The 25564-nt window shown below is 49.5% G+C and overlaps 1 protein-coding gene across 4 annotated transcripts in view; it reads left to right on the top strand.

The window, feature by feature from the left end:
• Positions 1–23028, top strand: part of PIAS2 (protein inhibitor of activated STAT 2) — an 87720-nt gene extending 64692 nt beyond the window's left edge. For 2 of the 4 annotated variants that reach the window (XM_088476508.1, XM_088476509.1), the window contains exons 11-14: positions 6435–6603; positions 7178–7311; positions 18651–18688; positions 22191–23028. In XM_088476508.1, coding sequence (XP_088332634.1) covers positions 6435–6603; positions 7178–7311; positions 18651–18688; positions 22191–22256 — 407 coding nt within the window. In that variant the 3' untranslated portion in view covers positions 22257–23028. Of the gene's footprint in view, positions 1–6434; positions 6604–7177; positions 7312–18650; positions 18689–22161 lie in introns of all 4 variants that reach the window. The other 2 variants (XM_088476511.1, XM_088476510.1) reach the window with 2 other exon arrangements.
• The last annotated feature ends 2536 nt before the right edge of the window (positions 23029–25564 follow it).

Genomic DNA, 25564 nt, shown 5'->3' with positions numbered 1-25564 from the left:
CCCCCCTGTATCACAGGACCCTCCTTGGGCGATGTTTTCACAGGTGCTGGCGTCTATTGCGGACCGGTTATCGGTCCCATCAGCGGTCCCTTCTAGGGCGTTACCGCAGCCCACCATGCCCCATTCCCCGAGGGTTCCACAAATGTTGCGGTCTTCCCCCGGGGCCCAGACTGTGGGTCCTTACTCGGGACTGCCTGTGTATGTGCAGTCTTCCCCAGGGACGTGTCAGTCTGTAGTGCCTTTGCAGAGTTTTCCTCCGACGGCTCCTCCGCCTTGGGTGGATGTTCTATCCAGCTCCGTACAGAGTCTGGCGGCTTCATCCTCGGCGTTTCAGTCCATGTTGCAAGGTGATGTGCCACCAAGGGTGTCTAAACGTCCGGTTGTGAGTTCACTAGCTGCGCAGTTGTCGGACTCGGAAGTGTCCTCAGATGATGGAGAAATCCATGAGGACTCTGACTCTGATGTCATGGGGCAGGAGGTGGAAGCTAAGTCCTCCATTAATGTTCCAGCCTTAGTTAGGGCGGTGCGGGCTATCCTACATGTTGAGGATGATGCGCCGGCTCCTAGGTCGAAGTTTCCTAATTTTAAAAAGGCCAAGGTGACCTCAACTGTGTTCCCCCTGTCTGATCAATTATCGGCTCATATGGCGGCGGCCTGGCAATTACCTAGTAAGAGGTTCCATCCACAGAAGAGGTTGGCGGCGAACTATCCTTTTCCTGAAGCTCATTGCAGGAAATGGGAAACTCCGCCGGCGGTGGATTCCCACGTTACCCGCTTGATCAAAAGCGCGACGTTGCCATTGCCGTCTATCTCCTCTTTGAAGGATCCCACGGACAGGAAGGTGGAGACTTGTTTAAAGTCCATTTATTCTCTTTCCGGGGCGGTGGCTCGCCCGTCCATGGCTATCTCCTGGGTGGCTAAAGCCATTGAGGCATGGGCCAATGCCTTGGAGGATACCTTTCCTGATGAGGCTCCGGATATCCAGAGAGCGTTAGTGGGACAGATGCGGGATGCAGCTTCCTATATTGGGGAAGCGTCTTTGGATGCCAGCCTGCTCACTTCTAGGGTGTCGGCTGCAGTGGTATCTGCTCGGCGCTCCCTGTGGCTGAGGTCCTGGAGGGCTGATGCAGATTCAAAAAAGGGTCTGGAGGCCTTGCCTTTTAATGGTGATTTACTATTTGGTCCGGATTTGGACAGAATAGTGGATACTTTGGCTAAGTCCAAGTCGGCTTTTCTCCCTTCGGCCTCTGCGCCGGCTAAAGTGAGGAGCTCTGCCTTTCGGTCCTTTCGGGTTCAGGGTAAGGCCAAGGGCCAGTCCTTCCCGAGACATTCGGCGACCAAGGCCGCACCCAAGCCCAAGAAGCAGGCATGGAGTGCTCGGCGCCCTTCTTCCAAGCAGGAGGATAAGCCTGCTGCCTGATGGGACGGGCCTCTCTCTGGGGGACCCCAGAGTGGGAGGCCGACTTCTCCAATTCGCCCAGTGTTGGCACAATACCACCACGGATGCCTGGGTTCGAGAAGTAGTCTCTCGGGTACGCCCTGTCTTTTCGGTTCAGGCCGCCCCACCAGTTTTTCTGTACGAGTCCTTCTCTGGACAAGACCAAAGCTGGTCAGATTCAGGTAGCTATAGAATCCTTGCTACAAGCAGGGGTCATTGTTCCCGTTCCGCAGTCTCAGCGCGGGACGGGGTACTATTCTACTCTGTTTCTGGTACAGAAACCCAATGGTTCTCATCGCCCTATCCTGAATTTGAAGTCTCTGAACAGATACCTCAGAGTTCCCAGGTTCAGGATGGAAACGTTACGTTCCATCATTCTGGCGATGGAACCCGGGGATTATATGGTCTCCCTCGATATCCAGGACGCCTATCTCCATGTGCCCATAGCACCGGCACATCAGCGGTATCTGAGGTTTGCTATCCTGAACCATCACTACCAATTTCGGGCGTTGCCTTTTGGCCTTTCCACGGCTCCGAGGGTGTTCACCAAGGTGATGGCGGTTATGGCTGCCCACCTTCGGGGTCAGGGTCTACGTCTTATGCCGTACCTGGACGATCTTCTGCTGCTGGCGAGCTCCCCGGAGGTGCTTCTTCGACATCTCCACCTGACCATTGCTTGTCTTCAAGCACACGGGTGGTTGATAAACTGGAAGAAGTCCTCCCTGATTCCATCACAGCGGATGGTTCATTTGGGAGCCCTGCTGGATTCTCGTCAGCAGCGGATTTTCCTGACTCCAGAGAAGGTCTCCTCCCTGCAGCTGCGGATACACAGTTGCCTGAGCAGTTGCCGCCTGTCGGTCCATTCAGCTATGAGAGTTCTGGGGTCCATGGTGTCGACATTCGACATGGTGGAATTTGCCCAGTTCCATTCCCGGCCCCTGCAGGGGCTGATTCTATCGGAATGGAACGGGTTACCTCACCGGATCCGCTCTCAGAGGCTGGTGTTGTCCGCGGAGGTTCGGCAGTCTTTGGCTTGGTGGCTTCAGACGGTGCATCTGGTCGAGGGGCGCCCCTTTTGGATCCCGGACTGGGTCCTGCTCACGACGGATGCCAGTCTTCGGGGTTGGGGGGCAGTGACCGGCTCATTATCGCTTCAGGGTCGTTGGTCCGCGGAAGAAGCACTTCTCCCCATCAACATCCTGGAACTGCGAGCTGTGTACAGGGCCCTGCAGTCGTCCGGCCCCGCTCTTCACGGAAGGGCGGTTCAGGTGCAGTCCGACAACGCCACCACGGTGGCGTACATCAACCACCAAGGGGGAACTCGCAGTCGGGCAGCAATGTCGGAGGTGTCTCGCATTCTTGCTTGGGCGGAGTGTCACGTTCCAGCGATCTCGGCAGTCTTCATTCCCGGAGTCCTCAATTGGGAGGTGGACTTCCTCAGCCGTCACGATGTGCATCCCGGGGAATGGTCGCTTCACCCAGAGGTGTTTCAGCTACTCGTGGACAGGTGGGGGCTGCCGGAGCTGGACTTGATGGCCTCCCGTCACAATCACAAGTTGCCCGTTTACGGGTCAAGGACAAGAGACGCAGGCGCCTGTCCGGTAGACGCTCTGTCGGTGAAATGGACGTTTCACCTGGCGTATCTGTTTCCTCCGATATCCTTACTTCCTCGGGTTCTGCGGAAATTCAAGCAGGACGGCGGCACGCTCGTGCTGGTGGCTCCGGCGTGGCCCAGACGTCCTTGGTACTCCGATCTGAGGTGCCTCTCCATCGACGCTCCGTACCTTCTTCCTCAGCGTCGGGACCTGTTGTCTCAGGGGCCCTGCCTTTACCCGGATCTGGGTCGGCTGTCTTTGACGGCGTGGCTCTTGAGACAGCCGTCTTGAGGTCTAGGGGTTTCTCCAGTTCAGTGATTGGTACCATGCTTAGGGCACGCAAGCCTGCCTCCGCGCGGATTTACCACAGGGTGTGGCGCACTTATTTTCAGTGGTGTGAATCCAGAAACTATGATCCGCAGGTGTTCCGGGTTTCCAGAATCTTGGAATTTCTTCAATCGGGTTTGGACCTCGGCTTACGCCTGGCCTCTCTGAAGGTTCATGTGTCTGCTTTGTCCGTGTGGTTTCAGCGACGGATTGCTACACTGCCAGATGTTTACACCTTTTTCCAAGGTGTTCTCAGGATCCAGCCACCCTTCGTGCCTCCGGTGGCTCCGTGGGACTTGACGGTGGTACTGAGGGTCTTGCAGGGTCCTCCTTTTGAGCCGCTTGAGTCGGTGGAGCTCAAGTGGCTGACGTTTAAGACCATTTTTCTCCTGGCAATTGCTTCGGCCAGGAGGGTTTCAGAATTGGGGGCGCTTTCCTGTCGCCTTTTCTGATTTTTCACCAGGACAGGGCAGTGCTCCGCACGCGTCCTGAGTTTTTGCCCAAAGTGGTTTCAAAGTTCCACATTAATCAGGAACTTGTTGTGCCAGCTTTTCAGTCACCTGATCTTTCTGCTGGTGAGGCTTCCTTGGATGTGGTCCGGGCACTTAGAATCTATGTGGACCGGACTGCTTCGGTTAGGAAGTCGGATTTTTTGTTTGTCCTCTTCGGTTTTCACAAGAGGGGTTGGCCTGCCAACAAGCAAACGTTAGCCCGTTGGCTTCGTTCAGTTATTTGTGAGGCTTATGCGCAGGAGGGTTTACCTGTGCCAGCCTCTGTTAAGGCTCATTCCACTCGTTCTGTGGGTCCCTCTTGGGCTGTTAGACGTGGCGCCTCCGCTGTTCAGCTGTGTAAGGCGGCTACTTGGTCTTCAATTCAGACGTTTTTGAGGTTTTATGCGTTTGACACCTTCGCCTCTCAGGATGCATCCTTTGGGCGCCGGGTACTCCTTTCAGCACAGGAGCGTCCCCGCCCTTAGTTGAACTGCTTTGGGACATCCCCAAGGTCAACCCTGTGGACCCCCTATGGACCCTGAAGTAGAAAACAAGAGATATGGTAAGAACTTACCTTTGTTATCTCTGTTTCTACGAAGTCCATAGGGTCCACAGGGCGCCCGCCCTGACGCACCTGGCTTCAAATGGGCTGTGTGGCTGGTCACCGGTTTTCCGTCTCCCATTTCTGTGAGTATGGTTTCTTGTGTGTTCCAGTCTTCCTTCTCTCTGTTTAGTCTCCTCCTCCGGCCTTAGCTGCTTACCAACTGAGGTGCCTGTGGCCGGGGCGGGGTATAGAGGAGGACGGACCCAAGTGCATCCTGGGAGCAGCAAAGCTTTAACTGCGTGGTGCCCGTGGATCCAGATCCAGCTATACCCCAAGGTCAACCCTGTGGACCCTATGGACTTCGTAGAAACAGAGATAACAAAGGTAAGTTCTTACCATATCTCTTGTTTTTCCAACACAAGAACTACACCCATTCTGTGCATCAGTGACACGATCAGCGTTGGGAGTCTCACCCTTGCACATAATGATGACTCCTCAGTTTAATCATCCAGTCTTGCCCCACTCTCTCCTTAAATAAGCTCTGAATACTGCTAAGGCAACTACCAAACTTTTAAAGTTGAATTGTGCACCTCTGCTCCATCTACCCATGAGAAATGTACACCTATTTGGTTTTGTTATACTCAGGGGATCAGCCTTCTAGCTTGTTTTACTTTTATGAGTTTTTAATCCCATACTTAAAGAGGACCATAACACCTTACCTGTATGCCCTGCCGGCTGAGGACAGTAACACCTTACCTGTATGCCCTGCCGGCTGAGGACAGTAACACCTTACCTGTATGCCCTGCCGGCTGAGGGCAGTAACAACCTTACCTGTATGCCCTGCCGGCTGAGGACAGTAACCCCTTACCTGTATGCCCTGCCGGCAGAGGACAGTAACACCTTGCCTGTATGCCCTGCCGGCTGAGGGCAGTAACAACCTTACCTGTATGCCCTGCCGGCTGAGGGCAGTAACAACCTTACCTGTATGCCCTGCCGGCTGAGGGCAGTAACAACCTTACCTGTATGCCCTGCCGGCTGAGGGCAGTAACAACCTTACCTGTATGCCCTGCCGGCTGAGGACAGTAACCCCTTACCTGTATGCCCTGCCGGCTGAGGGCAGTAACAACCTTACCTGTATGCCCTGCCGGCTGAGGGCAGTAACAACCTTACCTGTATGCCCTGCCGGCTGAGGACAGTAACCCCTTACCTGTATTCCCTGCCGGCTGAGGACAGTAACAACCTTACCTGTATTCCCTGCCGGCTGAGGACAGTAACACCTTACCTGTATGCCCTGCCGGCTGAGGACAGTAACCCCTTGCCTGTATGCCCTGCCGACTGAGGACAGTAACAACCTTACCTGTATTCCGTGACAGCTGAGGACAGTAACACCTTGCCTGTATGCCCTGACAACTGAGGACAGTAACACCTTACCTGTATGCCCTGACAACTGAGGACAGTAACACCTTACCTGTATGCCCTGATTGCTGGGGACAGTAACACCTTACCTGTATGCCCTGACTGCAGGGGACAGTAACAGTTACCACCTGTATGCCCTGCCGGCTGAGGACAGAAACACCTTACCTGTATGCCCAGATGGCGGGGGGCAGTAACACTTACCTGTATGCACAGACGGCGGAGGACAGTAACACCTTACCTGTTTGTCCTGACAGCTGATTGGGATATATGATCCTTAAGAACCCCAGACTAGGCACTTCCCATGCTTGCGGCTACAACTGCATTGCTAACTAGTGCCAGTGTCTCAGTGGTATCTGCAGCTGTGTACGTATGAGAAAGGCCCAGCCCGCTCTGACCACTGTTGGCCACCATGATCAAAGCCAGGGCTGGCTGTATTTGTGCCACCATCACAATCTAGCATAAGGAGGTAATGCCTATTCACATTGAGTACACTCATTAGGAGTCACTTGGGCCTTTCAGGAACTTCTCAATAGGACCATTTGTCATATGGCGTTGTGCTCACAATCCCAGCATTACAAGCAGAACGGGTCTATATGTGTCTCATTTGTTCCTCTATGTTGCAGGGTCTGGAGTTATTAGCAAGATGTACCCAGTCAAAGAGCCCACCGAGACGAGTAAAAAGGCTGAAGTCATAGACCTAACAATCGACAGCTCTTCTGAAGGGGAGGATGAGCCACCGGCCAAAAAGAAGTGTCTCTACGTGCCGGATTCACAGGGGCTCCCACTGAAAGGGTGCGGGGCATATCTACTCATTCTACTTTACCAACACTGCTTACTAAAGATGTTTTATTGTGTCCCTTCTGCATAAATGTCTGGGTGTCTCATCTGTCCCTAATAATTTGTTTGGGTTACATTGTTTTCACCATACTAACTGCCTTTATCAGGGTCATGACACGCAGAGCTGCGACCTCAGAAAATTAACGTTGCCGCTGCTCCGCTCCTTTGTACTGTAATTACCCTGCGGAACCTCTCCCGCTGTGTCGGACGTCCGCTGCTAAATAGAGACCAGCAAAGCGGAGCAGGGAAGCTGCAAAGGCCCTGGCTATAATGGGACCCTAATAAATACACCACATCATGTAGTTCCCAGGGAAAGGGATCCCAAGCCTAGTACAGGAGCAGATTACATAAACCTCTCATTTATAGTGGTGAAAAAAATAGTTTTTAATTTCTGTTAACTTCGAAAAGAGCAGCGTGATATTCCCTTCCATACGGGGTGTAGCAGGATAACGCGTCATTTAATGTCCTGCAGTTCTAGCTGATATTTTACTTGATGAATAAAGAACATCCATCGTTTTGTTTACATAAGGGCGCTATCCTACCAGCCATCGGCAGAAAGATTGGGGAAAATGGGCGGTACGGCAACGCTACACCCCTCCATGCTGGAGTACTCTAATCACTTCCGTCACCCCGCCATCTCCGGCCTCTCCGCCGACTTTCCAGGTATGTGCCGTGGAAAATAACTATGTCTGACTCTGTAGCAGCCTCGAGGCTCCGGCTGTATGGTGGCAGCGTCACACAGGCGCTCTTGTGATCACACCCCACACGGAAATGATCAATTCCTGCTATTATTACTCAGAGGAGGTCGTTCAAAATGCTGCGATGTGTCCAAAGCGCTCGGTAATGACCCCCCTCAAGAAAAATTCATTACTCACAAGCGAAACCCCCTCTCACAGAGCGTTGGATGTGCCCATTACAAGCCGCGAGGCTTCGAGGCGCTGCCCTTATCCGCCTGCAATGCAAACGCTGTGAAAATTGGGCCAGAGAACTTCGGAAGCTGGGGAAGCGCCGGTGTGGTGTAGCCCGTGTGACGCTACCCTTAGAATGACCGTTAGACCGTTATCAGTTCGCTTATGGCTGGAGCATGCAAATGAGATGACCCTTAGAGCGCTATTCAATTGTTTGCGCCGGCAGCTGTCCCCGCTTTGCGCCCAAAGAGCTATTCAATTGCTGCTCCTGTCGGGCGCGAGCAGCTGCCGGCGCCGGCATTTCACTTTGCAACCCCCTGGGGTGGCGAGCTCAGAGGCGCAAAAAGTGACCAGTATGGGCACCCAAACAGCACTTTTCGCGATCACGCGCAGCACTTTGGTCAGGTTTAGACGTTTTACGCGGTTGGGCGTGATAATCTGAATCAATTGAATATCGCCCCGCGTTCTCCCATCACTTGAGACGGGAGATCGGGCGCGTTAAAACCAACTGAATACCGTCCTTAGAGTGAACGTTAGATCGGATCGCTTATGGCTGGATCATGCAAATGAGATGATTGTCAGAAATGGTGTTCTGTCCTGGCAGCCATGGGATCGATCAGAACAATAAATCCATTAGAAGGAGAACATATTAATCAGGTCACCTCAGCATGTCGCTTCCCTTATCCCTGCTGTGATGTGTATGAGGATACAGGGAAAGCTGGTGCTGCTGCAGCGCATGTCGCTTCCCTTATCCCTGCTGTGATGTGTATGAGGATACAGGGAAAGCTGGTGCTGCTGTAGCGCATGTCTCCTCTCTTATCCCTGCTGTGATGTGTATGAGGATATAGGGAAAGCTGGTGCTGCTGCAGCGCATGTCTCTTCTCTTATCCCTGCTGTGATGTGTATGTGGATACAGGGAAAGCTGGTGCTGCTGCAGCGCATGTCTCTTCTCTTATCCCTGCCGTGATGTGTATGTGGATACAGGGAGAGCTGGTTCTCCTGCAGCGCATGTCGCTTCTCTTATCCCTGCTGTGATGTGTATGAGGATATAGGGAAAGCTGGTGCTGCTGCAGCGCATGTTTCTTCTCTTATCCCTGCTGTGAAGTGTATGTGGATACAGGGAAAGCTGGTGCTGCTGCAGCGCATGTCTCTTCTCTTATCCCTGCTGTGATGTGTATGAGGATATAGGGAAAGCTGGTGCTGCTGTAGCGCATGTCTCTTCTCTTATCCCTGCTGTGATGTGTATGAGGATACAGGGAGAGCTGGTGTTGCTGTAGCGCATGTCTCTTCTCTTATCCCTGCTGTGATGTGTATGAGGATACAGGGAGAGCTGGTGCTGCTGCAGCGCATGTCTCTTCTGTTATCCCTGCTGTGATGTGTATGAGGATATAGGGAAAGCTGGTGCTGCTGCAGCGCATGTCTCTTCTCTTATCCCTGCTGTGATGTGTATGAGGATACAGGGAAAGCTGGTGCTGTTGTAGCGCATGTCGCTTCTCTTATCCCTGCTGTGATGTGTATGAGGATACAGGGAAAGCTGGTGCTGTTGTAGCGCATGTCGCTTCTCTTATCCCTGCTGTGATGTGTATGAGGATACAGGGAAAGCTGGTGCTGCTGCAGCGCATGTCTCTTCTCTTATCCCTGCTGTGATGTGTATGTGGATACAGGGAAAGCTGGTGCTGCTGCTGCAGCGCATGTCTCTTCTCTTATCCCTGTTGTGTGTGGTGTTACTATCTCCTGTTATGATAGTGATATGATGGTGTTAGTATCTCCTGCTGTGATAGTGATATGATGCTGTTACTGTCTCCTGCTATGATAGTGATATGATGGTGTTAGTGATATGATGGGGTTACTATCCCCTGCTATGATAGTATTATGATGGTGTTAGTATCTCCTGCTATGATAGTGATATGATGGTGTTACTATCTCCTGCTATGATAGTGATATGATGGTGTTACTATCTCCTGCTATGATAGTGATATGATGGTGTTAGTGATATGATGGGGTTACTATCCCCTGTTATGATAGTGATATGGTGTTACTATCTCCTGTTATGATAGTGATATGACGGTGTTACTGTTTCCTGCTATGATAGTGATATGATGGTGTTACTATCTCCTGCTATGATAGTGATATGATGGTGTTACTGTCTCCTGTTATGATAGTGATATGATGGTATTACTATCTCGTGATATGATGGTGTTAGTATCTCCTGTTATGATAGTGATATGATGGTGTTACTATCTCCTGCTATGATAGTGATATGATGGTGTTACTGTCTCCTGCTATGATAGTGATATGATGGTATTACTATCTCGTGATATGATGGTGTTAGTATCTCCTGTTATGATAGTGATATGATGGTGTTACTGTCTCCTGCTATGATAGTGATATGATGGTGTTACTGTCTCCTGCTATGATAGTGATATGATGGTGTTAGTATTTCCTGCTATGATAGTGATATGATGGTGTTACTGTCTCCTGTTATGATAGTGATATGATGGTATTACTATCTCCTGTTATGATAGTGATATGATGGTGTTACTATCTCCTGCTATGATAGTGATATGATGGTGTTAGTATCTCCTGTTATGATAGTGATATGATGGTGTTACTATCTCCTGCTATGATAGTGATATGATGGTGTTACTGTCTCCTGCTATGATAGTGATATGATGGTGTTAGTGATATGATGGGGTTACTTTCCCCTGTTATGATACTGATATGATGGTGTTACTATCTCCTGTTATGATAGTGATATGATGGTGTTAGTATCTCCTGCTATGATAGTGATATGATGGTGTTAGTATCTCCTGCTATGATAGTGATATGATGGTGTTACTATCCCCTGTTATGATAATGATATGATGGTGTTACTGTCTCCTGTTATGATAGTGATATGATGGTGTTAGTATCTCCTGCTATGATATGATATGATGGTGTTACTGTCTCCTGCTATGATAGTGATATGATGGTGTTACTATCTCCTTCTATGATAGTGATATGATGGTGGTACTGTCTCGTGATATGATGGTATTACTATCCCCTGTTATGATAGTGATATGATGGTGTTACTATCTCCTGCTATGATAGTAATATGATGGTGTTACTGTCTCCTGCTATGATAGTGATATGATGGTGTTAGTGATATGATGGGGTTACTATCCCCTGTTATGATAGTTATATGATGGTGTTACTGTCTCCTGTTATGATAGTGATATGATGGTGTTACTGTCCCGTTATGATAGTGATATGATGGTGTTAGTATCTCCTGCTATGATAGTGATATGATGGTGTTACTATCTCCTTCTATGATAGTGATATGATGGTGTTAGTATCTCCTGCTATGATAGTGATATGATGGTGTTACTGTCTCCTGCTATGATAGTGATATGATGGTGTCAGTGATATGATGGGGTTACTATCCCCTGCTATGATAGTGATATGATGGTGTTAGTATCTCCTGCTATGATAGTGATATGATGGTGTTACTATCTCCTTCTATGATAGTGATATGATGGTGTTACTGTCTCGTGATATGATGGTATTACTATCCCCTTTTATGATAGTGATATGATGGTGTTACTGACTCCTGTTATGATAGTGATATGATGGTGTTACTATCTCCTGCTATGATAGTGATATGATGGTGTTAGTATCTCCTGCTATGATAGTGATATGATGGTGTTACTGTCTCCTGCTATGATAGTGATATGATGGTATTACTATCTGCTGTTATGATAGTGATATGATGGTGTTACTATCTCCTGCTATGATAGTGATATGATGGTGTTACTGTCTCCTGCTATGATAGTGATATGATGGTGTTACTATCTCCTGTTATGATAGTGATATGATGGTGTTACTATCTCCTGCTATGATAGTGATATGATGGTGTTACTGTCTCCTGCTATGATAGTGTTATGATGGTATTACTATCTGCTGTTATGATAGTGATATGATGGTGTTACTATCTCCTGCTATGATAGTGATATGATGGTGTTACTGTCTCCTGCTATGACAGTGATATGATGGGGTTACTATCTCCTGCTATGATAGTGATATGATGGTGTTACTGTCTCCTGCTATGATAGTGGTATGATGATGTTAGTATCTTCTGCTATGATAGTGATATGATGGTGTTAGTTTCTACTTCAGGGTCCATAGGGGGTCCACAGGGTTGACCTTGGGGTATAGCTGGATCTGGATCCACGGGCACCACGCAGTTAAAGCTTTGCTGCTCCCAGGATGCACTTGGGTCCGTCCTCCCCCACACCCCGCCCCGGCCACAGGCACCTCAGTTTTTAGTTGGTGCCCGGCCGGAGTCGGGTCACCCTGTCGCAGTGGGGCTGCAGGAGCAGCCCCTAAGCTTTATTTTAAAAGAGAAATTTTTTATTTTTTTCTTCTTTTTTTACACTGTTAGAGCGGCAGCATCAGACTGTCCTTTAGGACGTCCACGCTGCCGCTCCTTCTCCCCGCTGGCGCCGCGACGCCAGTACAGCTCTGGGGATCGCGGCGGGACCCCAGAGCCTGTACTAGCCGGGCTCTGGGGACTCCCTTGACTGCTGCCGGACGCGACGGGGATCAGGTAAGCCGCGGGTCGCCGCGTGCGGCGGCCCGCGGATACTTCAATGCAGTCAGGAGCCTCCGGTCTCTGGGGACAGACCGGAGGCGCTAGCGGCGGCGGCGGGCTCCCCCTCAATTGAGGAATACCCCGCGTGTCCGCTAGACCACCAGGGTATCAGGCTGGTAGCGGGACCGGCAACCCGGGGGTTAATTGCTAGCCAGGGGAGGCAGCCTTCCCTGTCTAGCGGCTCCTCCCCTCAGCTCAGCGCGCCTTTCAACAAGCAGTCTGGCGTCGCTGAGCTGCTCTTATCTCTCGGCCACTCCTCCTCTGAGGTCTCCGGCGGCCATCTTTACTGGCACATCGCAGACTCCCAGGCGGTATCAAGTGGACCGGTCCCCCTGTGTACCTCTCCCCTGCTAAAGGACAGTGTACACAGCGCTATAGCCCTCCCAGACACTGAATCTGGGCGGTTGATTGTAGCGGAAGGTGCAGTGAGTATAACTTTTCTGCATTGTATGTGACTATTGCTAGTGCTGCCTGTCTGTGACTTATTCTCCTTACTGTCAGCTTATAACTATCCCTTTCCTTCTCCTACGGCCCGGCAGGTGTGTGGGGGAAGGGCGTTTTTCTGAGACCCTCACATATATAAAACACGTATTTGTGGGGTCAGTCACATACTGTTGTGTGCTACACAGTACCATATCTGGGCTGTTGTTTCGCATACTGGTGAGTGCGCGGGTGTTAAAACCGTAATTCCTCTGGTGATACCTATTTCTTGTGTATTTACGGTATCATGTCGGATGAGGAGACTGAGCGCTCTGTGGCTCCTGTGTTATTTTCCTGCAGACGCTGTGCTGCTGGAGTTGATGGGGAGGACTTATCTCAGGATGGTCTGTGCGGGCGGTGCCAGCTGGTACCGGGCCCCTCCAACCCCCCTGTATCACAGGACCCTCCTTGGGCGATGTTTTCACAGGTGCTGGCGTCTATTGCGGACCGGTTATCGGTCCCATCAGCGGTCCCTTCTAGGGCGTTACCGCAGCCCACCATCCCCCATTCCCCGAGGGTTCCACAAATGTTGCGGTCTTCCCCCGGGGCCCAGACTGTGGGTCCTTACTCGGGACTGCCTGTGTATGTGCAGTCTTCCCCAGGGACGTGTCAGTCTGTAGTGCCTTTGCAGAGTGTTGCTCCGACGGCTCCTCCGCCTTGGGTGGATGTTCTATCCAGCTCCGTACAGAGTCTGGCGGCTTCATCCTCGGCGTTTCAGTCTATGTTGCAAGGTGATGTGCCACCAAGGGTGTCTAAACGTCCGGTTGTGAGTTCACTAGCTGCGCAGTTGTCGGACTCGGAAGTGTCCTCAGATGATGGAGAAATCCATGAGGACTCTGACTCTGATGTCATGGGGCAGGAGGTGGAAGCTAAGTCCTCCATTAATGTTCCAGCCTTAGTTAGGGCGGTGCGGGCTATCCTACATGTTGAGGATGATGCGCCGGCTCCTAGGTCGAAGTTTCCTAATTTTAAAAAGGCCAAGGTGACCTCAAATGTGTTCCCCCTGTCTGATCAATTATCGGATCATATGGCGGCGGCCTGGCAATTACCTAGTAAGAGGTTCCATCCACAGAAAAGGTTGGCGGCGAACTATCCTTTTCCTGAAGCTCATTGCAGGAAATGGGAAACTCCGCCGGCGGTGGATTCCCACGTTACCCGCTTGATCAAAAGCGCGACGTTGCCATTGCCGTCTATCTCCTCTTTGAAGGATCCCACGGACAGGAAGGTGGAGACTTGTTTAAAGTCCATTTATTCTCTTTCCGGGGCGGTGGCTCGCCCGTCCATGGCTATCTCCTGGGTGGCTAAAGCCATTGAGGCATGGGCCAATGCCTTGGAGGATACCTTTCCTGATGAGGCTTCGGATATCCAGAGAGCGTTAGTGGGACAGATGCGGGATGCAGCTTCCTATATTGGGGAAGCGTCTTTGGATGCCAGCCTGCTCACTTCTAGGGTGTCGGCTGCAGCGGTATCTGCTCGGCGCTCCCTGTGGCTGAGGTCCTGGAGGGCTGATGCAGATTCAAAAAAGGGTCTGGAGGCCTTGCCTTTTAATGGTGATTTACTATTTGGTCCGGATTTGGACAGAATAGTGGATACTTTGGCTAAGTCCAAGTCGGCTTTTCTCCCTTCGGCCTCTGCGCCGGCTAAGGTGAGGAGCTCTGCCTTTCGGTCCTTTCGGGTTCAGGGTAAGGCCAAGGGCCAGTCCTTCCCGAGACATTCGGCGACCAAGGCCGCACCCAAGCCCAAGAAGCAGGCATGGAGTGCTCGGCGCCCTTCTTCCAAGCAGGAGGATAAGCCTGCTGCCTGATGGGACGGGCCTCTCTCTGGGGGACCCCAGAGTGGGAGGCCGACTTCTCCAATTCGCCCAGTGTTGGCACAATACCACCACGGATGCCTGGGTTCGAGAAGTAGTCTCTCAGGGGTACGCCCTGTCTTTTCGGTTCAGGCCGCCCCACCAGTTTTTCTGTACGAGTCCTTCTCTGGACAAGACCAAAGCTGGTCAGATTCAGGTAGCTATAGAATCCTTGCTACAAGCAGGGGTCATTGTTCCCGTTCCGCAGTCTCAGCGCGGGACGGGGTACTATTCTACTCTGTTTCTGGTACAGAAACCCAATGGTTCTCATCGCCCTATCCTGAATTTGAAGTCTCTGAACAGATACCTCAGAGTTCCCAGGTTCAGGATGGAAACGTTACGTTCCATCATTCTGGCGATGGAACCCGGGGATTATATGGTCTCCCTCGATATCCAGGACGCATATCTCCATGTACCCATAGCACCGGCACATCAGCGGTATCTGAGGTTTGCTACCCTGAACCATCACTACCAATTTCGGGCGTTGCCTTTTGGCCTTTCCACGGCTCCGAGGGTGTTCACCAAGGTGATGGCGGTTATGGCTGCCCACCTTCGGGGTCAGGGTCTACGTCTGTTGCCGTACCTGGACGATCTTCTGCTGCTGGCGAGCTCCCCGGAGGTGCTTCTTCGACATCTCCACCTGACCATTGCTTGTCTTCAAGCACACGGGTGGTTGATAAACTGGAAGAAGTCCTCCCTGATTCCATCACAGCGGATGGTTCATTTGGGAGCCCTGCTGGATTCTCGTCAGCAGCGGATTTTCCTGACTCCAGAGAAGGTCTCCTCCCTGCAGCTGCGGATACACAGTTGCCTGAGCAGTTGCCGCCTGTCGGTCCATTCAGCTATGAGAGTTCTGGGGTCCATGGTGTCGACATTCGACATGGTGGAATTTGCCCAGTTCCATTCCCGGCCCCTGCAGGGGCTGATTCTATCGGAATGGAACGGGTTACCTCACCGGATCCGCTCTCAGATGCTGGTGTTGTCCGCGGAGGTTCGGCAGTCTTTGGCTTGGTGGCTTCAGACGGTGCATCTGGTCGAGGGGCGCCCCTTTTGGATCCCGGACTGGGTCCTGCTCACGACGGATGCCAGTCTTCGGGGTTGGGGGGCAGTGACCGGCTCATTATCGCTTCAGGGTCGTTGGTCCGCGGAAGAAGCACTTCTCCCCATCAACATCCTGGAACTGCGGGCTGTGTACAGGGCCCTGCAGTCGTCCGGCCCCGCTCTTCACGGAAGGGCGGTTCAGGTGCAGTCCGACAACGCCACCACGGTGGCGTACATCAACCACCAAGGGGGAACTCGCAGTCGGGCAGCAATGTCGGAGGTGTCTCGCATTCTTGCTTGGGCGGAGTGTCATGTTCCAGCGATCTCGGCAGTCTTCATTCCCGGAGTCCTCAATTGGGAGGCGGACTTCCTCAGCCGTCACGATGTGCATCCCGGGGAATGGTCGCTTCACCCAGAGGTGTTTCAGCTACTCGTGGACAGGTGGGGGCTGCCGGAGCTGGACTTGATGGCCTCCCGTCACAATCACAAGTTGCCCGTTTACGGGTCAAGGACAAGAGACGCAGGCGCCTGTCTGGTAGACGCTCTGTCGGTGAAATGGACGTTTCACCTGGCGTATCTGTTTCCTCCGATATCCTTACTTCCTCGGGTTCTGCGGAAATTCAAGCAGGACGGCGGCACGCTCGTGCTGGTGGCTCCGGCGTGGCCCAGACGTCCTTGGTACTCCGATCTGAGGTGTCTCTCCATCGACGCTCCGTACCTTCTTCCTCAGCGTCGGGACCTGTTGTCTCAGGGGCCCTGCCTTTACCCGGATCTGGGTCGGCTGTCTTTGACGGCGTGGCTCTTGAGACAGCCGTCTTGAGGTCTAGGGGTTTCTCCAGTTCAGTGATTGGTACCATGCTTAGGGCACGCAAGCCTGCCTCCGCGCGGATTTACCACAGGGTGTGGCGCACTTATTTTCAATGGTGTGAATCCAGAAACTATGATCCGCAGGTGTTCCGGGTTTCCAGAATCTTGGAATTTCTTCAATCGGGTTTGGACCTCGGCTTACGCCTGGCCTCTCTGAAGGTTCATGTGTCTGCTTTGTCCGTGTGGTTTCAGCGACGGATTGCTACACTGCCAGATGTTTACACCTTTTTCCAAGGTGTTCTCAGGATCCAGCCTCCCTTCGTGCCTCCGGTGGCTCCGTGGGACTTGACGGTGGTACTGAGGGTCTTGCAGGGTCCTCCTTTTGAGCCGCTTGAGTCGGTGGAGCTCAAGTGGCTGACGTTTAAGACCATTTTTCTCCTGGCAATTGCTTCGGCCAGGAGGGTTTCAGAATTGGGGGCGCTTTCCTGTCGCCCTCCTTTTCTGATTTTTCACCAGGACAGGGCAGTGCTCCGCACACGTCCTGAGTTTTTGCCCAAAGTGGTTTCAAAGTTCCACATTAATCAGGAACTTGTTGTGCCAGCTTTTCAGTCACCTGATCTTTCGGCTGGTGAGGCTTCCTTGGATGTGGTCCGGGCACTTAGAATCTATGTGGACCGGACTGCTTCGGTTAGGAAGTCGGATTCTTTGTTTGTCCTCTTTGGTTTTCACAAGAGGGGTTGGCCTGCCAACAAGCAAACGATAGCTCGTTGGCTTCGTTTAGTTATTTGTGAGGCTTATGCGCAGGAGGGTTTACCTGTGCCAGCCTCTGTTAAGGCTCATTCCACTCGTTCTGTGGGTCCCTCTTGGGCTGCTAGACGTGGCGCCTCCGCTGTTCAGCTGTGTAAGGCGGCTACTTGGTCTTCAATTCAGACGTTTTTGAGGTTTTATGCGTTTGACACCTTCGCCTCTCAGGATGCATCCTTTGGGCGCCGGGTACTCCTTTCAGCACAGGAGCGTCCCCGCCCTTAGTTGAACTGCTTTGGGACATCCCCAAGGTCAACCCTGTGGACCCCCTATGGACCCTGAAGTAGAAAACAAGAGATATGGTAAGAACTTACCTTTGTTATCTCTGTTTCTACGAAGTCCATAGGGTCCACAGGGCGCCCGCCCTGACGCACCTGGCTTCAAATGGGCTGTGTGGCTGGTCACCGGTTTTCCGTCTCCCATTTCTGTGAGTATGGTTTCTTGTGTGTTCCAGTCTTCCTTCTCTCTGTTTAGTCTCCTCCTCCGGCCTTAGCTGCTTACCAACTGAGGTGCCTGTGGCCGGGGCGGGGTGTGGGGGAGGACGGACCCAAGTGCATCCTGGGAGCAGCAAAGCTTTAACTGCGTGGTGCCCGTGGATCCAGATCCAGCTATACCCCAAGGTCAACCCTGTGGACCCTATGGACTTCGTAGAAACAGAGATAACAAAGGTAAGTTCTTACCATATCTCTTGTTATCTCCTGTCATGATAGTGATATGATGGTGTTACTATCTCCTGTTATGATAGTGATATGATGGTATTACTATCTGCTGTTATGATAGTGATATGATGGTGTTACTATCTCCTGCTATGATAGTGATATGATGGTGTTAGTATCTCCTGCTATGATAGTGATATGATGGTGTTACTGTCTCCTGCTATGATAGTGATATGATGGTGTTACTATCTCCTGTTATGATAGTGATATGATGGTATTACTATCTGCTGTTATGATAGTGATATGATGGTGTTACTATCTCCTGCTATGATAGTGATATGATGGTGTTACTGTCTCCTGCTATGATAGTGATATGATGGTGTTAGTGATATGATGGGGTTACTATCTCCTGTTATGATAGTGATATGATGGTGTTACTATCTCCTGCTATGATAGTGATATGATGGTGTTACTGTCTCCTGCTATGATAGTGGTATGATGGTGTTAGTATCTTCTGCTATGATAGTGATATGATGGTGTTAGTATCTCCTGTCATGATAGTGATAGGATGGTGTTACTATCTCCTGCTATGATAGTGATATGATGGTGTTACTATCTCCTGCTATGATAGTGATATGATGGTGTTAGTATCTCCTGTCATTATAGTGATATGATGGTGTTAGTGATATGATGGGGTTACTATCCCCTGTTATGATAGTGATATGATGGTGTTACTGTCTCCTGTTATGATAGTGATATGATGGTGTTAGTACAGCTGCATTGTGTGTATCCTAAAACACTGACTCTCACCTCTCCCCTTTCTCTAGGTTTGGATTTTCTTTCCTTAGTTCCTGTTGATTCTCAGGTAAATCTGACTCCTCATTCTTATTCCTCTTTTATGTCTCAGGGCCTGATTGAGCAAGGAACGCAACTGCGAACGCGATACCGATTACGCACGCAGTTCAACTGCGATAGTATGCTAGCCGGTGCACTAAATAAGGACGCCCACTTTATCTTACACATCTGTAATGTTTAGCAGGACTGCGAAACCATCGGTACCATCGTAGCCTCACGCACACTTACACAAGCTCTGACCTTACTCAGAAATTGCTAACTTCATCGCATGCTGTGTAAGGCATCGCAGTGGATAATTTATGCACGACCCTGCAACGCCGTTGGAACATCTGCTTTCGCCCGGCCCACATCCCCCAGTTACCACCCACAAGGTCTGCGTAGTCACTGCAATCGCAGTGGCTAGTTCACGCACTGCAACAATCGGCCGATTGCGTGCGTATTAGCAACTGCTCTCCTTGCTGAATCCGGCCCCCAGAACGTAGTTACATACCTGCAGTAAGTTCCCTGTATCACTCAGCCGCTCCCATTGCCCATTTCCGAATGAAGCTGCGAATACAGTTTCCTGTAAGAAAGTAGTCCGATACATTTCTGAATACTGTTAGTAAATTTGCCCTCATCCCTTTCTAGTAGGGATTCCACAGATTACCCACCGTCCCTCCCTCCCTCCGCTCACAGTGAATCCATCTTCCTCCCATTCGCCATTGGTGACCGCTTGTCCTCTCTTATTTGTACTGTGTATAATACCAGTATGATTGTCACTTAAAGGGATATCATCATCACCAAATGTGTCTCTAGCACTATAGAAGTCACATGACACATCGCTGCCGCCTCCTGCGTCTCCATAATTATATAGTATATCCTAGTGTTTATAGTGCACCTTCTGGTGAATGTGACGGACCACCTACAGGCAGCATCCTTTCTGGATTTCTCTGTCTGTTCCATCTTTGGGGACCTGCAGTAGACATGTCTGGTGCTATTGCCCATCATTCTGTCTGAGCTGAGCTTTCCAAGTACCCGCCAACAGCGCACATGTGTTCCGGGTCCGCCCCTTGTCATCGCATTCGTGTTGCATGTGCTGGTTAAACTGCAATCAGCAAGCATGGTAAATGCAGTTTAGCTGGCTGTATAGTGATGCTGCATGTAGCTCTGATGTACAGTACTGTCAAAAGTTTTAGGCAGGTGTGAGAAAAATGCTGCAAAGTAAGAATACTTTCAAAAATAGAAATGTTTATAGTTTATTTTTATTAACAAAATCTGAATGAACAGAAGAGAAATCTAAATCAAATCAATATTTGGTGTGACCGCCCTTTGCCTTCAAAACAGCATCAATTCTTCTAGGTACACTTGCACACAGTTTTTGCAGGAACTGGGCAGGGAGGTTGTTCCAAACATCTTGGAGAACTAACCACAGATCTTCTGTGGATGTAGGCTTGCTCAAATCCTTCTGTCTCTTCATGTAATCACAGACAGACTCGATGATGATGAGATCAGGGCTCTGTGGGGACCATATCATCACTTCCAGGACTCCTTGTTCTTCTTTACACTGAAGATAGTTCTTAATGACATTGGTTGTATGTTTGGGGTCGTTGTCCTGCTGCAGAATAAATTTGGAGCCAGTCAGATGCCTCCCTGATGGCATTGCATGATGGATAAGTACCTGCCTGTATTTCTCAGCATTGAGGACACCATTAATCCTGACCAAATCCCCAACTGCATTTGCTGAAATGTAGCCCCAAACTTGCAAGGAACCTCCACCATGCTTCACTGTTGCCTGCAGACACTCATTATTGTACCGCTGCTCTCCAGCCCTTCGGCGAACACACTGCCTTCTGTTACAGCCAAATGTTTTACATTTTGACTCATCAGTCCAGAGCACCTGCTGCCATTTCTGCACCCCAGTTCCTATGTTTTCATGCATAGTTTAGTCGCTTGGGGAGACGTTCCGTATTCTAACGCGGGGGAAACCGGCGCTTAGAATACCGGTACCGTAATCCCGACTCCTATAAGAATACCGGCGTCGGCATCCCAAAGGCAAGCAGTGGGGTTGGGGGGAGGTTTAGGGTTAGGCACTAGGGGGGGGTAGGTTTAGGCACCGGGGAGGGAGGGTTAGGGTAATGAGAGTTAGATTCCCACACCTGTCGGCTGGTATCCTTAACCCTGTCAGAATGCCGGTGTCTGGATTTTAACCGCTGGGAATCCGTACCCATCCCTTGGCATTGTTTCCACGTCGAAGGGATGGCTTTTTGGCCGTAATTCTTCCATGAAGACCACTTCTGGCCAGACTTCTCCAAAGAGTGGGTGTACCTGGGTTCCACTGGTTTCTGCCAGTTCTGAGCTGATGGCACTGCTGGACATCTTTCTGATTTGGAAGGGAAGTAAGCATGATGTGTCTTTCATCTGATGCACTTTAGTTTCATTGGCCGGCCACTGCGTCTACGGTCCTCAACGTTGCCCGTTTCTTTGCGTTTCTTCAAAAGAGCTTGAACAGCACATCATGAAACCCCAGTCTGCTCTGATATCTTTGCCTGGGAGAGACCTTGCTGATGCAGTATAACTACCTTATGTCTTGTTGCTGTGCTCAGTGTTGCCATGGTGTATAACCTGTGACATGAAGCTGTCTTCCACAACCGTCACCTTTATAGCAGAGTTTGGCTGTTCCTCACCCAGTTTTAAGCCTCCTACACAGCTGTTTCAGTTAATGACTGTTTCAACCTACATATGAAAATGATGATCATTATCACCTATTTGGTATGACTGATTAATCATACACCTGACTATAATCCTACAAAATCCCTGACTTTGTGCAAGTGTACCTAGAAGAAATGATGCCGTTTTCAAGGCAAAGGGTGGTCACACCAAATATTGGTTAGATGTAAATTTCTCGTCTGTTCAGGTCACTTTGCATTTTGTTAACTGCTAAAAATAAACTAATAACACTTTTCTATTTTTGAAAGCATTCATATGGTGCATACACACGGTCAGATTTGATGAACGATTTTTACAACTACTGAACGATTTCTGACAGTATTAAAATGAATGAAGTCGTCAAAATCTGACTACAAACACAGTCGATGTCAGGTCGTTATCTTGACATGCGGGAACGCGCATCGTCCGTCGATGCATGTCCTAAATGTCAAAGGTAGATTTTTTGCAATTATCGTTCATATCTGATAAGAAATCTGACCGCGTGTATGCACCATTACTTTGCAAAAGTTTTAGACAGGTGTGGAAAAACTTTTGCAAAGTGTTGTACATCACCAAGGGAGAACTGATTGCTGTACAGGCTGTTAGTGGAAACAAAGTGGATTTCATTACTGTTACTTGAAATCCGTAAAATAGTTGAAGGGCATCAACTTAATTCAGCTGAGACTTTAAATACCAGACTCCACTCTGGTAGGGGGGGGGTTTCGGGTGCATATAGCTGGGGTGTAATAAAATTACCATTGGAAAACCTTTGTTCTTATGAGTACAAGTTATTTCAAGCAGTACTATCCCCCTATGTTTTTGGATAGTCTCACCTCGGCTGTCCCAGCCAGGCCCGCTCGTGGCAAAGCCAAAACCTGGAGCAGCCACCTTGAATCCAGCGTTAACAGCGACTCCGGCAAGGTTAGCGCCATGAAGGGGCGGAAGCAGCGCTAAGGAATCGGACACATCCAGATGCCTCCGTCGGCCACTCGTGACTCCAGTTATTTATTCATCTGTGTATAGAGTAAGACCTCGACAAGTGTTGGGTCACGTCTATTATTCGGTGTGCGGAGAAAGCACCCGGTCCTGGGTGGACGTTTTTGTTTGTTTGTTCTGCGAGTTGCACATGTTCAGTTGATGTAAATATGTTTCACTAAAGAGAAATTAATTGTAAATAAGTATTTTTATAAAGAGATATTATCTTAAATCCCCTATCTGATTTATTTTGGTCTCTGCATTACATGAATTGCATGTTTTTTTTTGTTTGTTTGTTTTTTAATTCCGACATGTAGCGATATCCACCATCCATGAGAGATGCTGCAACTGGGCCAAGGGTATGGCGGAGTTATGGGCGGGGCCACCAGCACAGTGGGTGTGGCCGTTACTGAAATGGGCGGGGCTAGACTTTATAACAAAGTGAGTCGGGTCAGCATAATCCTGCAGACGTTATTTAAACATTGGGATCCGTATACTGGTGGTCAGACCAAACCATGAAAGTTCCTCAGAAATGTTCCGTTTAGGTCGGGGAAAAGTAAATCTGCATTCTGTTTCTAACACACATCCCCAAAGTGGTATCTGAGTAAACGTCCTGTTTTCTTGTTACAGTCCAGATTGTTTAGGACTGTTGGCTGCTATGTTCCATATGCTGATAAAGTTTTACACAAAGCACATGGTGTGTTGTCATTTTTTAAAAAAAAAACATTTTCAAAGACGTTGTCCTGGTCAATGACTACAAAGCATTAACTCAGATAGAAACAATGACCGTTACTTAGAGGAATACAGATAGTGGGGCTCATTTAGAGGAAGACATGTACCTAAGGCTTAGATTTATGTGTTAGGACCTCATGGAGAAGTAGCATTACTCAGTTGCCATATCAAAAGAAAAAATGTATCCCATCTACATGCGGGCCTGTCCTCATATACCTTGCATCAATATGACTGAGCCGCTCCGAGAGGTGCAGGGAATCTTCATTATCTTTTAATTCTGCACCTTATTCGCATCGCAGGCACAGCGACACCACTCATCCAGTGGCAGATGAAGCACAGCGGAACTTGGCGTGAGAGAAAGCTGCGGACGCTGCATCGTGACACTTAGGGCGGTATTCAATTAGTTTTGCGTCCGCGACAAAGTTCCACCTGTATGACTGTTAGCCTACATCGCGTGTTTTGGATGTGGAAACTGATCGTGCGCATCCCCCGCTATTCGTCGTATTCCATTCCAAAACTGCAAGCGGCAAATGCAGAACAGGCGGAAAGTACTGTCAGAATTGGAGGAATCATTCTGTACCCCAGAAAAAGATGGGCTGACTTCGGAAACCATTTTAGTAGTTTAGTATTAGCCCTAATTGAACTAGTTAGGGTACTTAAGTGGTGGTAATTGCTTGCTATTAGCGTCTTGGTAAAAGTGCTGAAGAACGGCATAAAGCAGTGTTCAAATTTGGGGTGCATGAAAATGGGTATTAGCATATTTTAATGTCTCTAAAGTGAAGTATTAGAAAAAGTGAAATTCCTCCTGCATACAAGCACCTGCAATCCCAAAAACACTCGGCCCCTTCTTAGAGCACCCCCAGAACCTTATTTCGCTAGTTTTTGAAGTTGTCCCCCCCACTTTTTTAATTTTTGCCCTAAATTTCAAAGTCTTTTTAGGGTATTCCTAGGATTTTTTTTCCTCTTTCCTTTTTTTGGGCGACTTGTCCTTTGAGGGGGGAGGGAGGGGGTGTACCAAGGGTTCTGAGTGGTTTCCCAACATCTGCACCCAAAATATAGACTTTGCACTTTTTTTTCTCTTCTATTCTGTGGCGAAAAAGAATGACCTATTTCAGTGCATTGACTTTCCGTATAGGCGAAAACGGGATGGGACTTAGGGGCTGATTCAGAGCCACTCGTAAGCGGCCGCTTGTTCACTCCGCGCGACGTTTGCCCAACTGCGCATGCGTATGGATCGTTATGCGCATGCGCGAACCTGTCAGTGCGGCCGAAATTCATGTGCTCGCAAAATAGCGAATGCCTAATAATTTGAGTGACAGGATGAGGCGTATGTGGGTGGTAACAGGGGAAGGTGCTTGAAAACGGGAAGTGGAGATCAGAACGCAGGCGTGCTTAAAGGTCAAAACGGGCGTTTTATGGGTGTGCATAATTAAAACAGCAGCGTCATTGACCACGTCACTGGGTTATTTTATAGCCAGAACTGCTCGCAAAATTGTGGTAGCAAAAACCAACCACAAGAATAGCGAGCAGCTCATACCCTGGTCGATGTACTCGATTAATCTAATAAATAGCGGACATGACGTAGGATGCGAGTGGCCAGGGGGCGTAGTTTCCCAAAAAACGACCGCAAGTTTTGTTCGCTCGTTCAGACCTAAAGGCGTGAACAGACCGCAAACAGTCAACGGTTCATTTGAATAGCCACCCCTATTTTCAGGACGAGCGAGCGCTAATTGCGTCCGGCTCTGAATCAGGCCCTTAATACGGTGGGAAAAAAAATAAAAAATTATCGCAAAAAAAAAAACCATGTAAAAACAGCTTTTCGCTTCTAATTGAATACAGCCCTTAGGATCATAAGGGTCGATGCCTGAAAACCGTGGACATGGATAGAATCTCTACTTTTAAGTTTAGGGTTGAGCTTCCCTCAAAAAGACATTTTGACCGTGTCATCATTTTCATCAGTGTCGACATAGAACCTGTCAACTTTTCAAACCATCCCCACTCCCAGGTACCACATTAAGGGCTTGTAGAGAGAGAGAGAAAGTATTAATCACTCCTAACGGTCACGTTACAGGCTGTGTGTGGAAAATGAGTTAGGTTGGTACTTTATCTCCATGGCTTGGTATATAGATCTCAATCTCTAGACACAGTTGACAAGAGTTTAAAACTCAGTGGTTTGTACACAAATGCTTGTCCTAAATCAGTGACACCCACTGATCTGTACTCTCAACATACCCACCACTATGTATCAGAAGAGCTGACATTCAGACCGTCTCCTACGTAGCAGAGCCCACAGATACTATCCCAAGAGATGGGGGCATAAGAGTAGTTAAATATTAAAGAAACGTGTGAAAAAGTAGCTATAGTATTCCCTTCCCCCAGTCAGATGGTTGTGCCTGTAATTCTGGGTAAGGGACCATCAAACAAGTGATGTTGATTGACAGCTGATGAGCCACTGAGTTAATGTTACAAATAACCAGGCACAATTAAACGGAAA

Source organism: Taudactylus pleione, unplaced genomic scaffold, assembly GCF_031769625.1.
Source record: "Taudactylus pleione unplaced genomic scaffold, aTauple2 ptg000189l, whole genome shotgun sequence".
In the NCBI taxonomy this organism is placed as follows: domain Eukaryota; kingdom Metazoa; phylum Chordata; class Amphibia; order Anura; family Myobatrachidae; genus Taudactylus; species Taudactylus pleione.
Note: the sequence above shows the minus strand (reverse complement) of the source record. Positions and strands in the feature narration are given on the sequence as shown.